The sequence below is a fragment of the Ipomoea triloba genome, chromosome 13 (genome assembly GCF_003576645.1).
Source record: "Ipomoea triloba cultivar NCNSP0323 chromosome 13, ASM357664v1".
NCBI lineage: Eukaryota > Viridiplantae > Streptophyta > Magnoliopsida > Solanales > Convolvulaceae > Ipomoea > Ipomoea triloba.
The window spans coordinates 20,146,204-20,167,436 of NC_044928.1; the positions used below are offsets into that span (position 1 = coordinate 20,146,204).

Consider the following 21,233-nt stretch of genomic DNA (forward strand, 5'->3'; position numbering starts at 1 on the left):
CTATTAGATGTATTCTTAAATCTCTCCTTCAAATTTACTTCATGATATGGCAGGCGTTGATATGTTATTTTCTTTATGTGGACCCCTGTAAAAGTGTCTATATCAAAATTTTAAGTCTAGGGAAGTTAGGAGTAGAGAATGAGATTAAGAGTACATATAGATCCTTTTTGGTAAAATAATTAACTTATCAACTAATTTTGACTTATTTGACCACTATTAATTGTTTGAATTGGTTAAAAATCAATATAAGTGTTTAATTAATCAATTTTTTGTAACTTCAAAATGCTAAAATTTAAAAAGTTGCTCAAAATAACTTTTCAATTAGCTTTTTAATAAGGGAAATTATACCAAACAATTATCAGCTAACATCTAATTTAAAATACACATTTCTACAATCAGCTAATGTTATCGACTAATTATACCATCTAACTCAATCAGTTAACAGCTATCCCCTAACAACCATTTACCAAATAGGGTCGAGTATTTTCCATCTTCTTATATCCATGTGCCCCATGACCTGGCATCTCGTGGGCCCCACTTTCAAATAACAATATCATCCTCCCCTATCTTCTTATATCCACGTGCCCGTACCTGGCACCAAATTTCTGGCTCAAATTGTTTCCTCATCTCATGGGTGGGATTCTTTTGGCATCCTTCACCAAATATTACAATTTCTTTCTCAAATTTTCATCTTTTTTTGATTCCCTTCCCATTCTCACAAATCTTTGAAACTCCATAGCCAAATCACCCATAGTTTCTGCACTATAACAAGATGATGTAGATCACAGGATGGCCGGGACATCAGTCCTTCCTCAAACACCCTTGTTGACACTGAAAGAAGATCATAAAAAATCCCCAGAGTTTAGCTCCAGCTTGAAGGAGCAGGAATGGATCTCTCTCATCAAGAAATGCAAGAGCATGAAGGAATTGAAGCAAGTCCATGGCCATATCCTCAAGCTGGGACTGTTCAGCGCTTCCTCCTTCTGCGCAAGCAATCTTCTAGCCACTTGTGCGCTCTCAGACTGGTGCAGCATGGATTACGCCTGCAAAATTTTTCAGGAAATGGATGATCCAGATTCGTTTGAGTTCAACACAATGATTAGGGCGAATGTAAAGGATATGAGCCTAGAAGAGGCTATATTCTTGTACATTGACATGGTAGAGGATGAGGTGATGCCGGATAATTTCACGTTTCCTGCTCTGCTTAAAGCCTGTGCTCATCTCCGGGCTCTTCCAGAAGGAATGCAGATTCATGGGCAGATTTTCAAGTTTGGGGTTGAGGAAGATGTGTTTGTGGAGAACAGTTTGATCAATATGTATGGGAAATGCGGGGAGATAAGGCGTGCCTGTGAGGTGTTCGACAAAATGCGTCATAGAACAGTGGCTTCTTGGAGTGCCCTTATAGCAGGCTATGCAAATTTGGGCATGTGGCTAGACTGCCTTAGGGTTTTCAATGAAATGAACTCTGGGGGAGTGTTTAGGGCAGAGGAAAGTGTATTAGTAAGTGTGTTATCTGCTTGTACACATTTAGGTGCCCTCGATTCGGGGCGGTCCATTCATGGGCATCTGTTAAGGAGCATGAGTGGACTCAACATCATAGTACAGACATCCTTAATAGACATGTATGTAAAATGTGGGTGCCTAGAGAAAGGGCTGTGTCTCTTCCAAAGTATGACAAAGAAGAACCAGATGTCATATAGCGTCGTGATCACTGGCCTTGCCTTGCACGGGCGTGGCCACGAGGCCCTAAGGGTGTTCGGCCAAATGCTAGACGAGGGTTTAGAGCCGGATGGTGTCACTTATGTGAGCGTTTTAACCGCTTGTAGTCATGCTGGCCTAACCAAAGAAGGGATAAGATGTTTCGAGAGGATGTTATCGGAGCACGAGATCAAACCAACGGTTCAACATTACGGGTGCATGGTAGATCTCCTGGGAAATGCAGGCTTCCTAGATGAGGCTTTCGAGCTAATCAACACCATACCCATGGAGCCAAACGACGTTCTGTGGCGTAGCCTGCTAAGTGCCTGCAGAGCTCACAAGAACGTCGAGATGGGGGAAGTTGCAGCAAAGAATCTGTTCGAGCTAAAGCCACAGAACCCTAGTGACTATCTGATGCTATCAAATATGTATGCAAAAGCTCAGAGATGGCAAGAAATGGCTATGATTCGAACCGAAATGGCTAACAAGGGTCTAAAACAAGAACCCGGCTCTTGCATGGTTGAGGTAAACCGAAAGGTGTACAAGTTTGTATCACAAGATATGTCTTATCCCCAGTGCGATGGCGTCTATGAAATGCTCCACCAGATGGAGTGGCAACTGAAATTCGAAGGCTACTCACCCGATACATCGCAGGTATTGATGGACGTCGATGAAGAAGAGAAGAGGCAGAGACTCGGTAATCACAGCCAAAAGCTGGCCATTGCGTTTGCGCTGATACACACATCGCAGGGATCATCTGTAAGGATAGTAAGAAACGTCAGAATGTGTAGCGATTGTCACACGTACACTAAATTTATTTCTACAATCTATGAAAGAGAAATTGTTGTTAGAGATCGGAATCGATTTCACCATTTTAAAGATGGATCTTGTTCATGTAGAGATTACTGGTGAATATATATAATCTCTCTTTGTTTAAAACTTGTTTCATGCTTCCATCCATGTAAGTGCCCCTTTCTATCATGCCCTGTAAAACTCTTAAAATGAACTGCATTTTTGGAATATGTTTACAAATTCAACTAAGGAAGAAGAACAGAACTGAACTGATGGGAGAAACTACTTCAGGTGAAAACAGAACATAGCATTGGCTTCCCACAAACTGCACTAACATCAAACCTCATAGTCTAACCCATGCCCTTATAAACCAATATGTTCTCTCTTATTTTTTCAATGTGGGACTATTAACACTTCCCATCAAGTAGACAACTGAGTCATTTTTTTTAATCTAATTGGTTGACCACTTGAAATTCGATTGGACCCTCCCTTGAAACGAAAGCTTTGGACACAACCAAAGTGAACTGAACAAGCAAGCTTGAGATTGGACTCTCCCCCGAAACAAAATCGGAGTTAAATTTGTTGCAACCCAGGATTGTAATATCAGGACCTGCATGACTAATCCTGTTATAATATGAACAATTTTGTTTTTCTTCAGCTGAAATATTTGTAAACCTCAGTATTACAAAACAAAGGTGAACATGTCCTGTTGTGAAATATATCACCTTGCAAAAGTAGTTTCTGTAAGCATCCTTCGTCTCTTTGCCAAAGGTAGCATGTCCTGTTGTGACTTTATATTTCACAAAATGTTGATGTGGCCCACATGGCCACATCGAAAGATTAGAGAGAAAGAAATGTTTTATGATGGTATAGATTTAACTAGTTAATGAGTTGGATTTAATTTTTCAGTCTTGATTTTATGTAAATGCATTATCACCTCTAATCACAAAACTAGACATACCAACCGAACAAGCAAGCCAATTGGCTCAAGTCACATGCCCAATCTTTCTCAACACATACTTCTTAGGCAAATGGAAGAAAGAGACAAAGATACTCCCCGAGTAAATCTGGAGCTAGAGATAACCCAAAAAGAGTAAAAGGACAAGCCCCAAAGTTGGTATCCTTTATTCATATCCCTTTTTCTTTAATATTTTTGATACATTATATTATTAGAGTTGTACACTTGTACTATACAATTTTTTAGACAAAAATACGTCTAATTTATAATTTTTATTTTTTTTCCATTGATGTTATCATGCACATGTATTCACCATATCTTTTCTTATAATCTTTAATAATCTAAATACATAATAAGTCTCAATCAAGGTTATATCCTTGATTTATGTCCCTCTTTTTGTATGCTAATAAATGTATTCATTTTGCTTTAAATGTTGTACACTTCAATGTTATTAGACAAAAATGTCCCTACTACATTTTTGTTATACAAAATTACCCTTACACCGTTATAACACCGTTAATTTTAACTCCATCATTATTACCATACACATATATCTATCATATCTTTTTCCTACTCTTTAATTATCATTTTATTATAATCATTATATAATTAATTTAATGGTTGATTATATTTTAATTAAATTTTTATTAATGGTAAATCATATATGTGTGTATAAAATACATATATTATTTGTGTATATATAATTCGAATTATAAATTTTAATTATTTGTATTTATTAATGTTTTAATATTGGGCATGAGTTTTCGCGCGGTAATAATATATGTATTGATTTCATTTACATTTTATTTTGTAAGAATTAATTAGTTATTACTAAAATATAAATATCAAATTTATAAAAAAAATAGTTTACATTATTGTAGTTATTACTCCATATTATTATAAAGTAATATATACATACATATATACATACATACATACATACATATATATATATATATATATATATATATATATATATATAAAATCTAATCTATAAAATGAAAAACTTATAAGATTGAAAGGGTTAATACTTAATACTCTGTATTTATATAATTATTAAGTTGTACAATATGCTACAAATATTATACTATCATTTTTATCAAACAAAATTACTCTTACCATTAAACTTTCGTCAGTATATATTAATGTTATCAAAGCATTCATTTCATGATAACAAAAAATGCCTTAATCCTTTGACTTCTTTATTAAAATTCTTCCCATGACTACAGTACTAGGAATACTATGATTAATGTCATAAGAAATATTGTGATCAATATAATACATTAATACATCAACTCAATGAGAATTTTATTGATCTCCCAATAAAACAATAAAACATGATTAACACCAATCATACTAAAGGCAAATGAAAAAAAAAAAAAAAAATCTTTTGAATTAACAGCAATGATAATACATTATCATCTGGGCATATGATGGCAGGCAGCCTGAATCAGTAAACATTTAAAGAAGCTGACAGCCAAAGTTGGATAGTTGGAGGTTGAAATTGCACAAGCAACTTGTCACTTTGCATTTCTTATTTGATGGATCACATTTTCCTTTGTCGTTGTCCACCAGAAGCAGCAAATGAAATGATCCACCGCTTGGTGTTCGTAACAAGCAAAAACGTTACAGATACTTAACCATCCCACGGCCCTCCACACTGATTTTTGATGCTTGAAGGCTCTTCTTTTTAGGTGCTTTCAGTTGCTGTAATCTCTTATTCATCTGCAAGTTGAGAGTAGCTAGATGAGAGATGTCCAGGAATGATGCTAATTGCATCTAACACCATCATTTCCAGCAAAACATAGAACATAGAATCAAACTTCACCTATACATTCAATCTGTTCACACCTTCCACATATGTCCATACTAATGTATCTTGGTTCTACCTCTATTCGTGTTATATCTCAAAAAGAGAAGTTTTCTCAAACAAGATGTGTCAATGAATTATCATATCCTTTTTATAATGTCATTGTTCGGCCACTCTCACATTTAGGTCCATGTATTAAACCAGCTCATTTTTACTCCTACAAATACACTTGGAAGGAAATAAAATATTTAAGCATAACAGTGCACTTGGGCAGAGAAGCTCAGCAGCTCACTAATAAGTAATAACCAGGAATTATGAGAGGACTAAGAGGAGGCAATTTCCATTTCCCAGCACCCCAAACAAAAATAATTAGCAGATATCATACATGGTATTCTTTTTCGGATATTTATTCTGTTTAAATTAAATTAATTTCTTAAAATCTTAACCTATCAATAAGGGTGACAAGTAAGCAAACCTTCTGTCGCCTCTGGTCTTGCACAATTTGTTTTGCCCTAGCTCTAACTTCGTCTGGATCAACCTTTGACTGAGGACGAACGACAAAATCCATTGACATAGCCTCAGGTCTGGAAGTAAGTTGCCTGGTGGATGACTGACCAGACTTTTGCCCCCTGCAGATTTCCATAAAGATTAAACCTCAGGAATCAACATTGTACGGTACTTGAGTAAAGAAGGCACCCTTCCTAGAGTTGAACAGGTATGATGCGCCATGAATTCTTACTGTGAAAATTCAGCCAAATCAAGGTCATCATCCCTAGACTGCATTCCTGAAGCTTTGTTCATTGGCCTATCATGCAGCAAAAGTTACATCAACGAGTCCAGATAAATCAAAAGCTCATACAAACACAACTGAATGAGATGAATAGATACTTTTTCACAGGTGGCCTTCTAAAAGCAGCCCGCTCTTCTTCATAGTTCTTCATGTCTTCAAACCTTGTACTCTTGTTGAAAATGGGTCGACTCTGGGATCAATTGAGTGCAAGTCAAATAACTAAGCAGATTATTAATCATTTTGAACCACAAAATTACTGACTTTAGTTAAATCTAACCAGAGACAAAAGATTTCGACATAGACTAATATCACAACACACATAATTTTTACAATACTAGCAGCAAAGGAGACAACATCCAAGTGATTTTCCAGGAAATTGAAATTTGCTCATATTCAAATGAACCAGCAGAAATTGTGCATCACCAAAAGTTGATTGATAGATGAGAATACAACATCATATTATCCCTTAATATGCAAACAATTTCTAGATTCTGCCAGGTCTATGTTTCTAACTTATTACTTCAGCTTTAGCTATAAAATGGACAGAAATACCCGCACATGACATCACACCATGAATCAGTGAATTTGTTAAGGAATATAACAGTTCATTCCTCAAAATGAACTACTATGAACAAAAAAAGGCCTCATCCCTTTTCACTTTTCACTTCAAAGACAGGAAAAATATAATACCAAATATAAATCAAATTTACCCATTTATCAACCAAGTCCTTGGCAAGTTTCCGATTAGATGTGGTCTCTTCATCTGACTTAGAGAGAAACATAATAACCTGCAGACAGGTAGAAATTATAGTGAAGTACTCTCTTACAAAAACAATTACAGAAAAAAATACTAATCATGGCATGATCTACTTAGGATTGAACTAACCTTTCCAAGGCCACTCTTTTTCAGCTGTTCCCTTCTATCATACTGTTCTAAATCAATTGGATACTGCAGGATAAACACACCAGTTCCAGTGAACGCACTATAATAAAGAATCAATGATAACTTCACATGCACAAATTCATATTCCATACATCTGTCAGGATCTTTAGGATTGCTGCACGGATATTTATGTTGGGCAGGCTTCCATCTGGAAGGGGCTCGAGCCAATTCTTTAGAAGGGTTAACACTCCGTGATCTAAAAATTCCTGCTGAAGTTGTTTCCTGCAAATTATAGGAGAGAAAATTAAGATAGGCAAAACTAAAGTTTCCCTCAAGCAAACAAAGATAAGTGACTACCACGAAATTTTGTTTAAAAAAAAAAAACCCTGACAAATCCACTCACTTTGACAGGACATCTGTAAGAAGAGGCAGTTTTTTAAGTTTATTGATAGCAGGTTTAGACTGTCTATTCAGCTCAGCATCTTCTTCTGCAACAACTTCTAGTTCTGCCATGACATTCTCAACTAACAATGAAATCTCTTGGGCACTTTTTTCATTTTTCTTTTTTTTCTTTCCCATCTTGAATAGTTCCTTTATCTCGTCATCTTCTTCGCCTTCTTCTGCCTAGCAATAGTAAAACAGGAAAAAGTTAAGCAACCACTAGGCAACCGCATTGCCCTACCAAAGACTGAAACATAAACCAGGAAGCTTCCAGTGCAATGCAATGGAAAAAAGTCATACACCTCCCATATGGAAACAAAGACAAAGGAAACTCGGAAAATACAAACAACTAATAATGTATAATGAACAGTAAATTCCAATGATCTGCAATCAGAAAAGAAACAAATACAGCAATAGAAATATAGAATTGTCACCTGTGGATAGCTTCCAGGAGATCGTTGTTCATGATCACTTCCGTACCTGTCAGCAGGATCTACACCACTATCATCTATGAAGTTATCGTCATCAATTGTCTTAGCACCATCTCGGTCATCCTACAGCATCCAAAAACAAACAAATTAACCATGTGCCATAATGTCACCACAAATCAAGTGCAATGACTTTGATGCATTCAGTGGGAAACTCATGTTCTCATAACAAAAACATCATGAGATCCTCCTGTTGCAACTTTCAAAAACTGTAACCAAGATTTTGTTTGTTTATGGAACCCCACTGCTGACTAACCAGATTGAATTAAAAAGATAATCTAATAATTTAGCTTATTAAATCAGGTATTGCAGCAGAAATAAACTCCATCACACTGGTCATCTCTAAGCCAAGAAACCATATATAGTAAAGCCAAACATTTCAATCAAAACCCAGCTATCTTGACCAACTTTTGAGACATTCTGAGTGAATATATCAAATTTTAAAACTGCAATATTGACAACATTTCAAAAACTCATCTATAAATTGTATATTTATTTGTTTCATAATTCTTCAATGCTACAGTTGGATCAACCAATTCAAATGCTCCCTACTATAGCATAAAACCATCAAATACAACGGATAAATACCAAAAATTCATATTATAGTTAGTAGCCAAAAACAATATAATTGAAATGGAACATTAATAACAGAGCCACAAACCTCAGAATCTCCACCAGCAACAGTGTCCCACAACTCCTTAAGCTCCTCCTGATCACCATCATTGCCCCTCCGGCTTGCGCCAGAGTACCCTCCATTCTTCCTCAACTTAAACTTTTTCTCACCTTTATCCCTCTTCTTCTCTTTCCTCTTCTCCCCACCGCTCTCCTTCTCAAACCGTTTCCTCTTCCCACCGTCGGAATACGAAGGTCCACCGCCATCAGACTCATCTCTTACCATCCCCGCCATGCCATCATCATAAGCATCCTCATCCGCAAACCCAAGATCCGGAGCGGTGTCTTTCCCACCACCGGACTTCTTAATCAACCGCTTCCTGGGCTTCGATTTGTAATCGTCGTCATAAACAGGAGTCGGCGAGCGTTCGCGCTGCCGCTGGTCCCATCCATCGTCATCAAGGATGTTGTCCTGGGGATCGTGATCGGACTGGATATCCTCATCAAAATCCACCAACGCCTCTCCGTCCTCGTCTCTGTACCTGCAAGATCGAAAACAACGGAAAAGCATTCAACACACAAACCCTAATTCAAACTCATCAACATCGGACCAACCACCAAATTCACTACGTACAAAAAACATGAGAATTCGATTGAAACAGAAAGAAAAAAAAAACTTACGGATCGTTTTCGTAACCCATGGCCGAGTGGTGTTGCTGCTGAGAAGAGGAGAGATGTTTGGATTAGGGTTTTTTTTTCTTTTAATTTTTAGCAGTAAATCATTATCTCAGCATCGATGCCCTTATCTAATATATACTCCGTGCCAGTGTATGACCAAGTACCTAATACGCCCAACCTTTTTCTTGATTTCAGGAATTTAAGCCGTAAGCAAATGAGGACCAGCAATGTTTTATAGGGAAATTTCATATTTATATCAAAGGTGTCGTCCATTGAATATAGTCCTTTGTTAATTTACTAGTTTTCAGATGCACGATTGAACCAATGCGTATTTTTAAATTAAATTAATGTTCTTTAACTGGTTAAAGTAATCATATAACAATGAGAGAGAAAATGTTAAAAAAATTTATATTTAGATAAAAGATAAAGAAATTAAAAATAACGGAATTAATAAAAAAACGCTAAATTAATAAAAATAAAAAAAAAATAGTCTTGATGTTTATATATATTTTAATAAAAGGTAACGAAATTGTAAATAGCTAAATAACAACTAAAGTAAGTAAAAACAAATAAACCACTAACTATAAATCACATTGAGTAGAGTAAATTAATTTGTCTTAGTGCGGATTTGCTGAGGCTCTTTTCATCTTCTCCATCTTTAGTGAAGTTGAGTTTCCTTTTTGTTGGTTGTGTCTTTATTGCATCTTGTCTACTGGTGGTAGTGAATGAGAATGATTCGTGCAATGATGTTATAGTATATGATACCATGTTTTTACCTTGTTGTGTATAGGATTGAGACCTCAATTGTATTATATATTCTAGATCTTATAAATGGTTATTGATATGTGGAATTCGTAGTTGTTGACCCTGCAAGATGCATATCTAGTTAGTTATAGGTTAATTTAGGGTGTGTTTGGTTCGTGGGTTTAGGCATAAGGTATGGGTATCAAAGTGATTGTTATTGTTTGGTTGATAGGTTTTTAGAATACTACTATGGGTTTGGAACACCCCATTAATTGAAAAACCCATACCCTAATGAAATAAGGGTTTCATTTCCCTTATTCCTTTCTTCCTCAACTATTAATAATCATTCTCATTCCACCATACTACCAAACATGTAAAATACTTTCACCAAAATCCATTACTCTTACCAAGTATTTGATACTCATACCGATTCTGATTCCCATGTGCGAACCAAACACACCCTTAATGTTAAACATGAGTATTTGTGGTTGGAAGAGGAGCAATACATGTTGTTCCAATTGTATAACTTGTTTGTTGGTTAATAGTAATAGTTGTTCAGCACATTTTCCAAACACGGAAGCATTAAGACATCCACTTCCATCAGTAATTTCCATGTCCAGTTTACACTTATTATGTTTTTTCTGTATGATGTCAACTTTCAATTCTTCCAACTTAGCACGAAACACTCTTGAAATCAAATCAAGCCTATTCTGAGGTTCATCACAAAATTCAAGCGAATTTTTTTATCTCAGGTCAATTTGGGTTACAAGTTATTTGTAAAGAAAATATCTGGCTTACCATATCGTTGCACTAATGTCATAGCATTCATGTATCTTTTACGCATATCCCGCGGGCCTCCAATGAAAGAAACGAGTAAAATAACTCTGCGTCCGACATTAGATGCACTTGTTTCCCCACATGCAATGTTATCCACTAATCCCACATACTTTCTGTTCGAACATCACATTGTTGTGTTAAAAAATAATCCAATCTAATAATCATATCCTAGGAAAGAATGAAGGACAACTAGCTATAGAAGTTCAAAAAACAGATAAATATAACACCCTAAAACCCAATTTATATTTGTTTGATTCGGAAATTTCTTCCAATTTTCATCACCAAATTCGACCATCATCACCACAACTGCATAATATTTATGGAAATTGGAAGTATTGCAAGACATGCCAGAAACAACAATTACAATCTAAAAGAGGAGAAAGCATAAATTACAAAATTAGTCAAAGAAAAGACCAAAGAAAATTGACAATATATAATGTCAGCAAATCAATTCAACTGGATTAGGCATAATCAACTTGCAAAAATCAATTCTGCGAAAATATTCTTTGTTTTACCTCCTCAATTCATCAAAAATATTCTTTGCTTTACCTCCTCTATAGCCTTCTTCGCGCAAGCACAATAGAAACAAACACCCAGACGCTTTCACGGCGATGAAGGAGGTGGAGCGCGGAGTGAAAAATTTAATAATGTCACCTTTCCTTTATTTGAGCTAATTTCCTAATGAGCTAACAATTCAGCCATATTTTCTTTTTGATCTAATTTCTTAATAAAATTTAACGGCGTAATCAGTCAATGTAACGGAGGATGGAGGGATTATTAAAGGTAGAAATTAATAATAAGTAAGGGTATTATAGGAAAATCAATTTAACATATTTAAACAAGAATAATATTAACCATTCATTAGAGGAAATAATTACACCAACATTTTTTATTCCTGTTAAGGGCCTAACATTATTGGCTCTTATTAAAAGTGTACTAGATTTGTACCCGTGCGATGCACGGGATGAAAATAATGCTATTATACTAATAAAAATTGATTTCAGAATATAACTCCCCAAAAAAATCATAATAATTACTTAATAACAAAATATGTGTTGCCAAATACTTTAAAACAATACTGCATTTAGAAAAATGTTACACACTTTAATTGAACTAAAAATTAAATTATAAATTTTTGAAAACCTCTTGATACACTGCACCACATTTATAGTTGAAGCAGAGTACTCCCCATTATCGCCTATAACGGGCTGTTTGGTTGGCAGTAATTAAGTGGGAGTTGAGTTACAATTAGTGAATCATACAATTACTGCGTTTGGTAGGAGGGAATTGCAATTCCCTCCCAAGGCTGAACTAGAATTTAGACCCGCCAATGGGAATTGTAATTCGGCGTGTGAGGAGAAAAAGAGCTATTATAAAGACCATTTTACCCTCAATAATTAATACATTCTCTAGCTGTCATTCACGCCTCATCTCTGTCGACACTCTCCGTAGCAACAAAACAAGAAGCAGGATCGGAGAAGACACGCGATTCTGGGAAAGAGGTGAAGGCCTGAAGCTTATTCCTCCTAATTTTCCAAGTAAAATGCTCTCTCCCTTCTCAATCGCTTGTCTAACTTCTTCATTTTGTATCTTCCTGATTAGAATTTGGATCTAGGGTTTGTTCAGTTTTCCTTATTTTTCACTTAGATTTTTTCATTCTATTTTTTTGTGCTTTTATTCCCTTTTCTACGCCATGTGCTATTTCATTATGTGTGCTTGCTATGTATTGAATTTTTAGTCTATTTTGTGCTAAATTTTGAGGTGGTGGTTGGCGTTGCTTGGCTAAATGTTGGTGAGGAAAAGGCAGAATTTGGGGGTTAATAAGAGGGGTTTGAAATAATTAATACTTTTTTTGTTTAAACAAAGTTAGGAGAAATCAAAAAAAGAGGGTGAGGAAAGGGGGGGGGGGGNTTAAACAAAGTTAGGAGAAATCAAAAAAAGAGGGTGAGGAAAGGGGGGGGGGGGGTTGATAAAGGGGGTTTGAAATAATGGTGGAATACTTAATACTTTTTTTTTTAAAACAAAGTTAGGAAAATCAGAAAAAGATGATGAGAATTCATGTTGTTTTTGTGACCACTCATGTACTGTACCTTCTTATCCCACCCAACAACTAGGCTTGACAACCAAGATGTCCCTCCTTTTCCCAAGCACTCCTTTTTTCATTATGTGTATTCTAGACTATATACTCCTTATTAATTAAAGAACTACAAATTATCTTAGAAATTAATTAATCAGTAGTAATGTATGTTATTGCTTTGTGTGTTTATAAAGCAAGCATTTTGTTGACTTTATTCTTTATAGATAACAAAAATAGCAATGGATGAAAGAAGAAAACGAATTGCAACTGCATTGACTTTATTCTTGAAGATGTATACTACTATTAGTAGTTTTTTTACTTTTGATGGCATCAACGATATCCCAACCAAGAATTAATAGGCGTTATTTTCTTGATTTTTATGGAAAACGAGAGTATGTGAGACGAATGGTATATGACAATGATGAGACATGTATTTCACTACTTAGGATGAATATAGAAGCTTTTTTCAAGCTATGTGGAATGTTAGAAAGTATAGGATGACTTAAACCAACAAAAAACATGCTTGTTGACGAACAAGTAGCAATATTTTTGCATATTCTTGCTCACCATGCTAAAAACCGAGTTATTAGACAAAATTTAAGAAAATCGGGTGAGAGCATCAGCCGAAGTTTTCATAAATTTTTAAATGCACTTATGCATTTACAAGGTCACTTGTTTGCAAAATCCGAGTCTATCCAAAGCAACTCATCGGATAATCGGTGGAAGTGGTTTAAGGTATATTAACCATTTTACAACTTTATGTAACTATTGTTTATATTTAGATGTGTTTTTTTAATTAAGTGTTTTATGTTTGGATTATAGAATTGTTTGGGTGCACTAGATGGAAAGTTTATCAAGGTTTATGTACAAAATGCTTATAAGCCTAGATATTGAACCCGTAAAGGAGATGCAACAAATGTCTTAGGTGTGTGCACTCCTGACATACAATTTTGTATATGTTCTTTCTGGTTGGGAAGGATCAGTATGCAATAGTCAAGTTTTTCGTGATGTAATTACTAGGGCACATCCATTGAAAGTACCTTATGGTAAGTCTTGTCTAGAATTAAGATATGACACTTTATTGTCTAATGATTAAGTCATTTACTAGTCATTTTTTTTAAATATAAGTTGTTATTATCTAGTTGATGCAGGTTATGCAAATTCTGAAGGCTTTTTAGCACCTTTTAGGGATCAATGGTATCATTTGAATGAGCGGCGTCAAGGTTATCAACCAACAAGTCCATAAGAATATTTTAATATGAAACATGCTGCAGCTTGTAATGTTATTGAGGGGTGTTTTGGGCTATTAAAAATGAGATGGGCTATTCATAGAATCCTTCTTATTATCCAATAAGGACACATAACCGCATTATTATAGCATGTTGTTTACTTCATAACTTTATTAGGCAATTTATGAGTGTTGATCCATTAGAGAATGATGAGTTTGTTGGAGTAAATGATGAACCTGGTGAAGATGATGAAATATAATACATACGATTGAGCCCTCGGATGCTTGGATGAATTGACGAATGGAATTAGCAACAAAAATGTTCAATGAATGGCAAGCATCTAGGCAACAGTAGGGTTCTACTCTCTTCATTGTTTTATTATGACTTCTAATATTTGTAGTAAAACATTGTTTAATTTAGTATTGTGAACTCTTTGCTATTATGTAATGAGTGATTTTATTTGTTACTGTGAACTCGTTGCTATGATGTAATGAGTGATTTTATTTGTTATGTTGAACTCTTTAATGAGTGAATTTATTAACTTTCATGTTTGTTATATATAAACTCTCTTGTTATTTGAAGGTATTTATTAGCTTTTTGTTACCATAAAGAATTATGGCAACTAATGACACAGGTAGTTCAAAAAACAAGTCAAGGAGGTAGACCCATGAAGAAGATGTTGCCTTAGTTTGTTGTATGGTTGACCTCCATAATTTAGGAACAAAGAATGCTGATACTAGATTCAAAGGGATGGGGAGTTTTTGAATGAGCTGGAGAGGATGCTAAAAGCTTAATTACCAACTACAAATATAAAAGCTAAACCTCATATTGAGTCAAGGATAAGGACTTTGAAAAAAGATTGGAGCGTAGTACATGATCTTTTCACTAGTAATAACAGTGACTTTGGATGGGACAAAGAAAGAAAGATGGTCACAGCTAAAGGCTATGTGTGAGATTCTTATATAAGTGTAAGTATTTTTATTTCATTCTAATTATGTGAAAACTTTAACTTTATACTTGTATGAAAACTTTCTTTATTTAGACTCACAAAGAAGCTGCTTAGTTCAGAAGGAAAAGTTTTCCTTTCTATCATAAATTCAGTTCTATCTATGCAAAAGATCGTGCAACAGGGAGGGATGCACAAACTGGAAAAGATATTATTGAAGAAATGACTAATGAAGAAGGCATTGGTGGATCAATATAGCTAGCGAAGATGAAGATGTTGGTGATGATGATATGCCAGATGTAAATTTTAGATTTACCCAAGCTCAATCTTCATCAGGTAATAGGGCACGAAGTGAAGCAAATTCAGATTCATTATCTAGTGGTGGAAGAAAGAAGAGAAGATTAATGATAGAGATGAACCAATTACTTCACAATCCTTTCATAATGCGACAATGATGTTGAGTGAAACATTGGTAATGGTTGGTGATAAACTTAGCAAGAGCATTGGAACTGAATTAACTCTTCAAGAAAATGTGCAAAAGTTAGATAAAGAGTCAATTCAGATTGATGGATTATCAAATGATGAATATTTGATGGCTTTGATTAAACTTCCTGACCGTCCAAATTAGATGCTTGTGTTTTTTTAGCTTTCCACCAGAGCGAAGATTAGAATGAGTGAGAGTTTTTCTGTCGACACATTGACTTTGTTGGCTGCACTTTGACTTTGTTCGTGGATATTGTAATATTAATTAGTATGTTACAATGTTTTTTGTAAGTAAGCTTTTGATAAGCTTAACATTTATTAATCATGTGGTATTGTAATATTTGTAATATTCTATAATGTTTTTTGGATTTAAACTTTTAATAAGCTTAACATTTTATTAAGTATATGTTAGTGTAATATTTGTAATATTTTAATCATGTTTTTTTGGATGAGCAAATACCAATTTTGGCCCCACGACTATTAGCAAAATGACAATTTTGGTCCACATGTTTCATTTCTACCAATTTTGGTCCCACGACTATTGTTTTAATATCAATTTTCATCCACGACTATTGTTTTAGTGCCAAAATTTATCGCGCCGGTCACCCATCCGTTTAAAACGTATAAAAATCTAAAATTGTTAAACGTATTTTCATCATTTTCAACTTAATATCTTAGTTTGAGTATGAATAAATGGATTTAAGCCCTAAAATCGATCAAAATTCACAGTTTTCCTCCTCATTTTACCTTAATTTGAGGAGGAAAATTGTGAATTGTGATCGATCTTAGAGCTTAAATCTCTTTATTCATGCTCAAATTGGGATATTGAGTTGAAAAAGACGAAAATACCTTCAAAAATTTTAGATTTCGGCACGTTTTAAACGGATGGGTGACCAGCGCGATGAATTTTGGCACTAAAATAGTAGTCGTGGGACCAAAATTGGTACTAAACAATAGTCCTGGGACCAAAATTGGTAGAAATAAAACATGTGGACCAAAATTGTCATTTTACTAATAGTCGTGGGACCAAAATTGGTATTTGCTCTTTTTTGGATGTAAGCTTTTAATAAGCTTAACATTTTATTAAGGGAATGTTATTGTAATATTTTTATGAAATTTTTTGGTTTTAAGCTTTTAATTTAAACTTGTTATATTGTAAATTAGAATTTGAAGATGTTGTGAGAAAATATTATTATTATTATTATTATTATTATTATTGCATTATACAGTCAACCACATTGTTACATTTTTCCTATTTACATCATACATTTTATTATTATTATTATTATTATTACATAAGGGCATTTTGGTCATTATATCATCTATTATCTTTCAATTCCCTGCACCCCTATTTCTGCATACCAAACACTGTAATTGCAATTCATACTTTATTCAAACGAATTACAATTCCACCGAATTACAATTCTTTTCCCCCCTAATTCCTTCCTCCCAACCAAACGCGTTGTAATAACAATTTGAAGGCCTTTTGGATTGTTAACTCTATATAAAGCCACGTACAACTGTCCATGGACAAAAATCGATTTTTTCAAAAATAGCCCAACATTTGTAAGAGTTTGTTATTGACTCTTATTTATTGTCATAGCATAAGACAACATTAAAGGAAATTACCTTCTTTGAAATTTAAACGTCAATCTAGGATCTGAAGGTGTCAATGACAATCTTGGAATCAAAACTCGAAGACCCATACTACTGCCTGACATCACATTGGCTTCAATAACATGATCTCCTAATTTAGTAACGACCAATCTCATACCATTTCACAAACCCAGAGTGTAATCAATATTCCGTAACAACATAACTAGAGAGCCAACTTACAACGTGAGAGAATTAATTGGAATACCTGAACATGTCAGATTGTTTAGAAACTCAGTGGTATGTAACGCAGCCAAAGTATCCACTCTAGAATCTGATAGACACACTAAATCACAACTGAAATAAGTTCTACCATATGCTTGATTTAAGCAGCTCATGTAATCATTGATTTCATGAACTAAATCTAAAGTTGAAGCTAAAATAGCTCGACCATTAAGGTATTCCATATCAAAATTATGTGCACACAAATTAGGAAATGCATTATTGACTATTGCTGCAATTGAATCTCCATTTGGTCTTAATACATTTTATTCCAGAATGTTTATTATTACACAACCATAATTTGGCCCACCAATTACACCGTCACCCACAGCAGCAACCCACCTCGAAAATTTATCAATTTCTTCATAATTTTCATATTTTCCTAACCGTTGTAATCTCAAATTTTTAGTTAATATTAACACCTTACAACTATGCCAAATATAAGATGAGTTTATACTTGCTCCAACTATTTATTGTATTGTTCCCTTAGGAACCACATACAAAATTTTCCTAAAATCACCACCAAGAACCACTGTTTTACCTCCAAAGGTCATATTTGCACTAAAAGGATTCACAAAACGTAATAAATCCCTCATTGTTCGGTCTAAAGCTTCAAAGTAATGTTTATGCATCATTGGTGCTTCATCCCAAATAATAAGCTTACACTGAATAAGTAGTTCAGCCAAGTCACTACCTTGTGAAATGTTACATGTAGAATCTTCAGTAACATTAATTGGTATAGCAAATCGGGAATGGGCAGTCCGACCCCCTAGCATAAGTAGAGAAGCAACACCACTGGAAGCAACATTCAAGACAATGTGAGCTTCAGACCGAAGAGCAGCTGACAATGTTTTCCAAATAAAAGTTTTCCTAGTTCCACCGTAACCATAAACAAAAAACAAACCACTACCAACAACGGAAACATCATGAATAACTGTGTCATACACTTTTCGTTGTTCACATGTTAATTTCTTGACCAAATTTTCGTGTTCAACCATAAGAGCATCACGATCGTACGACAACTCATCATATAATAGCTGATTACCTTGCGAAACTAAGTAACTAATATTAGGAACATGCATAGTTGGAAAGCAAGCAAAACTCTTTTCCAATGCCCGTAAAAGCTTATCAATTTCAAGCAATGCATAATTAGCCTTTTGTTCATTTGTAAAATTTAGCCCTGAAAATAATTGAAAAATCCATACTGTTAGTTAAGAACATGTCCCAATATAATACAACGAATACAAGTAAATAAAGTCTATGCATTTATGGTACTAAATAACAATTAAAAATAATAAATTACCTGGTTCAGCTAGTATCCTCCATTGATTGTATTCCAAATCTTCAGCTAATAGTGCCCATACAGCTTCCCAAACCACCTCTGGTCAAATAAGAACATTTGAGGTGAGCATAGTAAAAAACAATCTCCTCATTGAACATGTCGAAGCCCATTGACTCGCTTCATTAATCGCATCTACATATTCCTTATAATCTGCTAACAAACCACGTGTATAACATGCATCTCGAAATGAATTATATTGGACTTCATCAACAATTTGAAGATCTTCATAACACATGGCTCCATGCACCAAATTCAACAAACACCTAAGATAATATATTTCACCTGAACTTGGAGGAACAAAGAACATATGTCCAATAGCAAAACCCTTACGCCTAATATGCCACTCTCTAACATCATTTTTTCCAAACAAATTTGTTGGGCATCTGACAATAAGTCAATTCCCTTGATTCAACATACTTTTTGTTAGCTTCAAACCAAGATAAAAACATATTTTCTCCAACACTCGGACGACTCAAAATATTATCAACACAATCATCATCAGCATATACCAATATTTGCTGATTAGGCAAATAGAAACTCAATCTTTCAACAGAAGGAACTTGAAATTGAATGTCAAATTTGAACAAATGCCAAGCAACTTCACAAGCAGAAATGTAACGACAATCATAAAACATAGAAATCTCATCTATAACTTCACCTTTATTTGAACTGGACGAACTATTGTAGAATTCAGCTGTAACACGATCATGTTCTTTATTCACATACTTAAATAAGTATTTTATAGAACGCGACTGATTACACCACTCAACATTAATGTGCGCCTTATATTTCAGCAGTGCGGTACAACAAATCTATTATCAAGCTGGATTCCATTTTTCTCAACAAACTTACCATCATCTCTTCGCCTGTAAATAGGATAACCATCTTGATCAAAAATTGACAACTCAACAAATTTTTTTGGGAAAGTGCTTAGAACAATGCCCGTTAATCATATACGGAGAGTTCTTCCTAAGATAACCACAAGGACCATGAATCATGAATTCTTCAACAACCTTGTAATATTCAATATCGTCATCCTTATTTGGAATTTCAGTTGAAATGATGCTATCAATATCTTCACCTAAGGAATGACCATTTTCCTGCCCAAAAAATAACAATATATGGACATGCGGAAGTCCCTTTTTCTGGAATTCAACAATATATGGATGGGAGAACATATTTTAGTTGTGAAACTGTTTGTCACTCTGATACATGTACAGATTCATTCGCTGAATTACATACCCTGGAATTCTTGAATGGATTGCGATGCTCAGGTATTCCTAACCATTCACTTGCTCTTAAAATTGATTCACCAGTCATGCTCTTGCAAAATATAGATCACTCCATTGGGTTGTGTAATGGGACTAGATTGGTTATTACTAAATTGGCAGAGCATATTGTTTAAGCGTGTGGAAAAAATGTGGGTAATCGAGTGTTGATCCCTAGATTATCAATGACACCATCAGATCCTCGATTGCCATTTAAGTTTAAAAGGAGACAATTCCACTATTGTTGTCTTATGCAATAGCAATAAATAAGAATCAGGGACAAAGTCTGTGTAATGTTAGACTATTTTTAAAGAAACATGTTTTTGTACATAAACAACTTTATGTGGCTCTATCGAGAATTAACAACCCTAATGGTCTTAAAGTTGTTAAGGGAGATTATTCTTCTTTAACGCCAAATGTTGTATACAAGGAGGTTTTTAAGAATTTGTAACTTTTATACGTAATGGAACATTATGATTTTATGTGTAACCAATAATGTGTCTATATTTTGCGTAATGTATATGATAATCCAATTTTAATATTGTTCCTTATTTTAATTTAGAATTAATATCAATTGATAAAAACAACAAAGTTAGGCACCAAAATTGAAAAAATTTAAAGTTGTGCACCAAAATTGATAAAATTCAAATGTCAAGGAACCAAAAGTGATATTAATTCTTTAATTTATTATGACCATAATGCTATTATTATTAAACTAACTATACAACAAAATATATTTTAAATTTACTTCATACTTACTTATTTTTTAAATTAAATTTAATAATATTAATACTTTGTAATAATATAACATTAAATTTATATTTTCAAATTTCAGTCCGTGCATCGCACGAGTGGCATACTAGTAACAATTTAAAGTTTACCTATAACAATTATTTTTAATTTTTTAATTTAACTTTTTTGTTTAAATATTTAATACAACCATTTTAAAAAAAATTTAGAATAAAAAATTATAGAAAAAAAGTGTTTAATTTGGACTATTTTAAAAATAAAAATATCATTAAAAAAACTCTATTCGAATGGATGATTCAAAACGAAATCATAGGAACCGAATCGTGATCACTCCTAACTCGTGAGCCATTAAGTGGGGTGGGGTGTTCCCGGTGTTCCATGTCACTGGCGACCATCCTGGCTGAGCTACGAACTGTTACTCACTCCACCTGTCCGTATTGACATATCTTTGTTTCAGCCCAATAGGATTTTTATCAATCATTATTGAGTGGATCATACTATCAAATAATGTACAAATAATGTATTTTTAGTA

At 34.2% G+C, this 21,233-nt stretch overlaps 2 protein-coding genes across 2 annotated transcripts; one reads left to right on the plus strand and one right to left on the minus strand.

The window, feature by feature from the left end:
* The first annotated feature begins 602 nt into the window (after nucleotides 1-602).
* Nucleotides 603-2,637, plus strand: LOC116002981 (pentatricopeptide repeat-containing protein At1g31920). The gene has a single exon (XM_031243170.1). It carries the CDS (start codon nucleotides 790-792, stop codon nucleotides 2,608-2,610), a length of 1,821 nt encoding a protein of 606 aa, XP_031099030.1. The 5' UTR covers nucleotides 603-789; the 3' UTR covers nucleotides 2,611-2,637.
* Nucleotides 2,638-4,629: 1,992 nt separating this feature from the next.
* LOC116002126 (protein IWS1 homolog 1) lies at nucleotides 4,630-9,358 on the minus strand. The gene is made up of 11 exons (XM_031242164.1): nucleotides 9,154-9,358; nucleotides 8,522-9,014; nucleotides 7,807-7,926; nucleotides 7,335-7,555; nucleotides 7,084-7,213; nucleotides 6,935-6,997; nucleotides 6,759-6,836; nucleotides 6,147-6,238; nucleotides 5,998-6,063; nucleotides 5,734-5,887; nucleotides 4,630-5,173 (listed from the first exon to the last, which is right to left on the minus strand). The coding sequence occupies exons 1-11, from the start codon at nucleotides 9,171-9,173 to the stop codon at nucleotides 5,075-5,077; spliced, it is 1,536 nt and encodes a 511-aa protein (XP_031098024.1). The 5' UTR covers nucleotides 9,174-9,358; the 3' UTR covers nucleotides 4,630-5,074.
* Nucleotides 9,359-21,233: the final 11,875 nt, after the last annotated feature.